Source organism: Nanorana parkeri, unplaced genomic scaffold (genome assembly GCF_000935625.1).
Source record: "Nanorana parkeri isolate BGI_ZX_2015 unplaced genomic scaffold, ASM93562v1 scaffold362, whole genome shotgun sequence".
NCBI lineage: Eukaryota > Metazoa > Chordata > Amphibia > Anura > Dicroglossidae > Nanorana > Nanorana parkeri.
Window position 1 is genome coordinate 30,952 of NW_017306630.1, and position 6,274 is coordinate 37,225.

The window sequence follows — 6,274 nt, forward strand, 5'->3', positions numbered from 1 at the left end:
CTAGTACTCACCAAGAAGCGTGGCATTTTGCCTGCGCACTGCTATATGACGACCAGAGAAACTGTCAAATAACTGAATGGATCCATTGGGTCCTGTGATATCCAGACCTGTATTAGCCCGCAAAGCTCTCCTCATTCTCCAGCAAGTTACACCCACCACCACCAACACTCCCAGATATGTTAGGAAGGACATGCAGACACTGGTAGTGAAGAGTCCCATCCATTGGTGCAGTGGAGTACACACTTGCACGTTAAAGGGTTTCTCCTGAATATCTTTCACATTAATAGTTTCCAAGCCTATTGAAAACAGCATGGGCAGCCCAGCCAAGAAAGAAATCAGCCATAGTAAGCATAGCCGAAGGCGCACCCTTGACGACTGCCGCAGACGGAGGCTTAGCGGTTGACAGGTGGCACGGTGTCTCTCGCAGCTTAAAGACAACACATTAAAAATTGCAGAGTAACAGAGCACTTCCCACAGGTAGTAGACGCCAGAACAGCCAACAGCCCCAAGTGGCCATGGGAAGGGGCTCCAAATGCTTCCATACAACTCAGTTGGAATACCAAGTACCAGCTGTAAAATATCACAGGATGCCAGGCTGCACATGTGATGACTGAGAGAGGTCTGGACTCCACGTCGACCACGTATTCCCTGCAGTACTCTAATAACTAGAGTGTTCCCTAGGATTCCAGCCAGAAGCAGTAGGATATAAACCATGGACACTAAAGACTTGCCACAGTTACTGAGCCTGACTGGTGTCTCAGGAGTTGCTCTTAATGGTGGCATTGGGATAGGAAGATACGGGCTGGTAGTATAAAACCAGCTTCTTACTACAAAAAAAAAGGAAAAGATGTGACCAGTACATCCATCAGCTTGTGGTCAGATAAGTCTTCCTTTCCAAATCCAAATGTCCAAGGCAATTAGTAAATAGCCAGTTTCTAATCCATGTCCCCTTCCACAAAAAAGAGGCTTGTTTGTTTGTCAGGAAAATCTGGAAACAGCTACAGTTTCTCTTTTTCTGGGACATCAGTATCTTTTATGTTGCTGTGATCTTGCTGAAAAAGACGTCACGCAAACATATCAGTTCATTGCTGTTTCTTCTGATAAGAATGTACGAGTTTTTAGATGTTTTTCTCAGCCAACCTACTTATCTGGCTGTTTGAAGTTGATGGTTTCTGTGCTTCAGTCTATTTCTATAATTCTACTTTTTGCTCCTTCTGTTTATTCTTTACATTTCTTTACATAACACCCTGCTTCCCTTACTGCTCTCACTTCAGAGAGGGAAAACAGGATGGGAGTGTTAGAGGTTTCAGAACTAAAATATACCCGCTAGGTCATAGATCTTCAGGCAAGTGTGTATGTGTGGCCCCTTGCCCTCACAATTATGGCCCTGTTGTAAAGAAATAGGACATGCTTCACAGCCAATGATAATTTATACATGATGATACATGAACCATATGCTGCAAAAATGTCATTCTGCAATGCAAAGATTGATGATGATGTACAAAATGTAGTATTCCAAAGCAATCATATAGTGAAGTTAGGTAAGTGAAGAATGAACAGGCTATCTCCCCAGTTCTGCTTAAAAGGGAATATTACTTGGCATCAGTCATACTCTGACAAACAGCTAACCTGTATGGCTGATTCTAGCCTCAGGTTAGCATTTTAATGTGCACTAGGAAAAGTATGCCTGTTCCAGTATGGTCATGATTTGGAATATTAGAAACAATGTTGAAGAGATGTTTTAAGGGAAAAGATGATGTGGCCTTGGAGCGAGGTGTGTAAGCAGAGCGGCTGGGGGTTTAATTTAGGTGGAGGGGGGGCCAGTGGATCTAGGTGTGTGCATGGTATGGGGGGGTAACATCAGTGGAGAAGAGGTTAGGGGATTGCAGTGTGTGTGAGTGAGAGTGGAGCAAGGGCAGAGATGAGGGTTGTGGAGGAGTGCATAGGATATGACATCTGAGGTAATGTAGCCAGGGGTTAAGGGTGTGTAAGTGGTTGTTGAGGGGTTCAATGCAGAGATCGTGTTGGTGGTTAATGTTGGAGTTGAGGTGCCCAAGTAATGGAAATATGTGGGTGGGGCTTGGTTAATATCAGTGGTGAGGTGCCCAGGGAAGCTCTGGAAAGTAGAGTCTGTACTTGCTTAAAATGCTGTAGGCCTGAATAACTAAACTAACGCAACCACAACACCTAAGGACTGACAAGTTGCAATATAGTAAATCTATGTTCTTAGGTTTAGTTATCCTAAGGCTAAGTACAGTATATTTTCTGCAAACACAGAAAAATACCTATGTGTCCTGTCAGAAACCTTGTGTCCTCATAACTCACATACATTTGAAATCTCAAACAATATTGTTAGCTTTCTCCACTATCTTCTGTGATCTACAAAGCAACGCCTCTCTTTGTAATGAAGAAGATTAGTTGGTATTTGTGGTCCAGATCAGAAGAGCATCCTAGGGTGACATCTCTGTTCCACCATAGATGCAGTGAGTGATGCAGCTATGATACATATCTGGTTTCCCTGTGTTTTTTCTGTGAGTAAACTTAATCCTATCACTTTAGTACACCTTTTAAATAAAAAAAAGTTACAGGCATTTTTGGCTTACCTAAAGTAGAACTATGTCCTTATGAATTTGCTCCCTTTCTATAGTATGTACAGTATGTATGATTATTTCTTAAGGTTTCTTTTACTATATACAACTCTTGTAATCCATCTGATATTTATTGTGAGAATACCTTTATGCACTACATACTTCTTTACTAGACTTTCATGGCCATTTAACACCAGCAGCTGAGCTAGAACGCATGTCAACGGTCGCAATCATCCCGGCGCATTGCACTGTTTACCCTTTTATTGTTAGAACTTTATTGAAACATCACAAGTGACATTTCATTAAGTTCTATGGGCACAGCGTGGTGCCATACAATTCATCATGCCTCGTCCTGCTGCACTGAATAAAAGTACTGCATGCAACGTACATCATGCTGGTGTAAACTGAGCCCATTCGACACAAGGCAAATTGCCTTGTCTAGCGTTGGGGCTGAGCTGTTAAAAGCCCCAACGTATCCGTGTGAAGCCAGCCTCACTAGTACAGTGATGCTCTCATTCTTACCTACAATCAGCTATTCACCTTTTAGATCGTAAGCCCTGAGGGGCAGGGCCCTCCTTACCATCTTGTCTTGAATTGTATTGTCTTCCTTATATTGTAAAGCGCTGCACAAACTGTTGGCACTATATAAATCCTGTATAATAATAATATTCAGGAGAGAGACCAGTGTAGTAACTTGCAGCTAGTGATGTTGAGAATGACAGCATGCTGGAGATGAGAGCACTGTCATTTTAACGAATGCCCACAACAACACACCCAGCTACTGCTCTAGTCTCCCTGCCCTGAATAGAAGAAAGGAGGTCTGGGCTTAGTTGTCCAAGATAAACTAGAGTAGGAGCTGGCGTGTGCGGTTGTGGGCTGGTCTCCATTGCCACCATTCACAACAATTCAGGCTGCCCGCTGCTACTCTAGTTTCTCTTCCCCAAATAGCTGATTGTAGATAAGAATGAGAGCATCCCTGCAATGTATTGTATTGAATAGGAATGGGTCTGGGCTCAGTCTTTCCTTTCAGTACAAGGAAGATGACAGAGTAGCGCAAAAGAGGCACAGGACTGCAAGATTAGATGGCGAAGCTGCAGAATGAAGAAGGGAAGGTGGCTTCAGTACTGGCTTTAGCTCCCCCATTGGAACACCCATAAACTGGACTTCAGCCTAGGGTGGAGCTACAGCCAGGACAAACAGAAACAAATCTCAACGTATTTTAAAAACACTGCACTGATGAGAACAGGACCAAGGGCTATGTGCGCCGTGACCCTTGGGGGGGTTCATCAATGATTTTCTACCGGTGATAAAACTTCTCTAAATGTCTGCATATTAAAATGCGTGTTTTTAAGCATGTTTTTAAACTACTTTCTGTGCATTTTGATGTACCACATGTTAGCACATTAATGTGCATTACACATCTAAAAAAAATCACATAATTGAAGCCCAACTTCTATCAGAATTTTATTTTGTATAATAACACCGGTTTATGAAGTGATGGGATGATCACAACATTTCACTAGACCTTGGTGCTATTTTCACACATCTTTCCCCACCTTTTGTTTTAAAAACGCATGCCACCCCAGTAGAATGGAATAGTTTTGCTCATGCCTAGCTTCTAAAGTGCAATTAGTCAGCAAATATATATATTTACACTCAAACACAGCCAAAATGTGTTTTAGGTTTTTGGCTCATGTTTACTGTAGGCTGGTTAATCAGAGCTAAGGGTGATTGCCCTGTAATCTCTGTTTTTTGTTGAAAGGATCATTACATAGAGGAAGCTGTGTTGATCTAGCCAGAGGTCCTGTTTTCTGCGAATATGATGTCATGCTGAAGGAATGAAGTATCATGAACCCAGCAAATATCAATCCACTTATATCAGTATCTTTGCTTCTGATTCCTTACAGTCATTAAATTATACTTAAAATAAAGACAAGGACTAGATCACAGTTATTGACATTTCCCACAAAACAATTGTTTCAATGTTAGTTTTGATGTTAGCTAATACTGAAGGTTTAATATATACTGTGTAATTATACACTATATTGCCAAAAGTATTGGGACACCCCTCCAAATCATTGGATTCAGGTGTTCCAATCACCTCCATGGCCACAGGTGTATAAAATCAAGCACCTAGGCATGCAGACTGCTTCTACAAACATTTGTGAAAGAATGGGTCGCTCTGTGAATTCAAGCGTGGTACTGTGATATGTTGCCACCTGTGCAATAAGTGCATCCGTGAAATTTGCTTGCTACTAAATATTCCACGGCCAAATGTTAGTGGTATTATAACAGAATGGGAGCAACTGGGAACAACAGAAACTGAGCCATGAAGTGGTAAGCCACGTAAAAATGAAAGAGCGGGGTCAGTGCATGCTAAAGTGCACAGTGCGCAGAAGTCGACAACTGTCCGCAGAGTCAATAGCTACAGACCTCCAAACTTCGTGTGGCCTTCAGATTGGCACAATAACAGTGCATTGAGAGCTTCATGGAATGGGTTTCCATGGCCTAGCAGCTGCATCCAAGCCTTACATCACCAAGTACAATGCAAAGCGTCAGATGCAGTGGTGTAAAGCACGCTGCCACTGGACTCTACAGAAGTGGAGACGTGTTCTCACGCTTCTCTGTTTGACAGTTGCCAGGATAATGTTACTTGCCTGACTGCATTGTGTCAAGTGTAAAGTTTGGTGGAGTGGGGATTATGGTATGGTGGTTTTTCAGGTTCTTGGCCTGGCCCCTTAGTTCCAGTGAAGGTAACTCTTAAGGCATCAGCATACCAATACATTTTGGACAATTTCATCCTCCCAACTGAGTGGGAACAGTTTGGGGATGGCCCCTTCCTGTTCCAACATGACTGTGCACCGGTGAACAAAGCAAGGTCCATGAAGACATGGATGAGCGAGTTTGGGGTGGAGGAACTTGACTGGCCTACACTGAGTCCTGACCTCAACCCTATAGAACACCTTTGGGATGAAAATAGAGCGGAAACTGCGAGCCAGGCCTTCTCGTCTCATCAGTACCTGACCTCACATGTGTGTGTATTGCTCTTGGCAATATAGTGTGTGTGTGTATGTATATATATATATGTGTTAGGCTAACGTAGTTAGCCGTATTTGTGGGAGGAGTCTGCGCCTCCTCCGTCCGCTCAAAAGGCACTCACCCAGGCTTCCTAGTACACAGGGATCCGACGGAGTAACGCTGACGTTTTCACTACAGCGTCACTTCCGGTGCGACGGTTTTTGCGGCACTTCCGGTTTTCGCGGGCACGGTGCAGGAGCATCTCGGCTCTCGGTCTCTTCAGCATTTTGTATCGCCCAGGCCATCGGGCCATTCAGGTACTGGGGGGGCAGTGGTTTTGTATGGTGGAGGGCGCCAGGAATCACGGGCAGCACGGCGTGCAGATACTGGCGGGCTCAAATGCACGGTGGGCAAGCGCAAACATGCCCCATAGGCACAAGACAGGTCACATGACATGGCTCTTTATTGTCAGTCAAACTCGTGGGGGGGGTGGCGGGGGAGGTGCCACGCGGATATACCCGATACATGGCATACAACCATGCACAACGTCAGTAACCTCAGGCAGGCGCCAGAGCGCATCAAGGGGTCATGTCGGGGGGGGTCTTTGGGACATGGCATCAGGAGGAACATCGCGGGGTGTGGGCAGCGGGGCAAGCCGGACCGCTGGC

General features: G+C 44.4%; 1 protein-coding gene across 1 annotated transcript; it reads right to left on the reverse strand.

The window, feature by feature from the left end:
• On the reverse strand, positions 1-783 carry LOC108788927 (G-protein coupled receptor 39-like). Its single transcript, XM_018558829.1, has one exon. It carries the CDS (start codon positions 781-783, stop codon positions 1-3), a length of 783 nt encoding a protein of 260 aa, XP_018414331.1.
• Between the last annotated feature and the right edge of the window lie 5,491 nt (positions 784-6,274).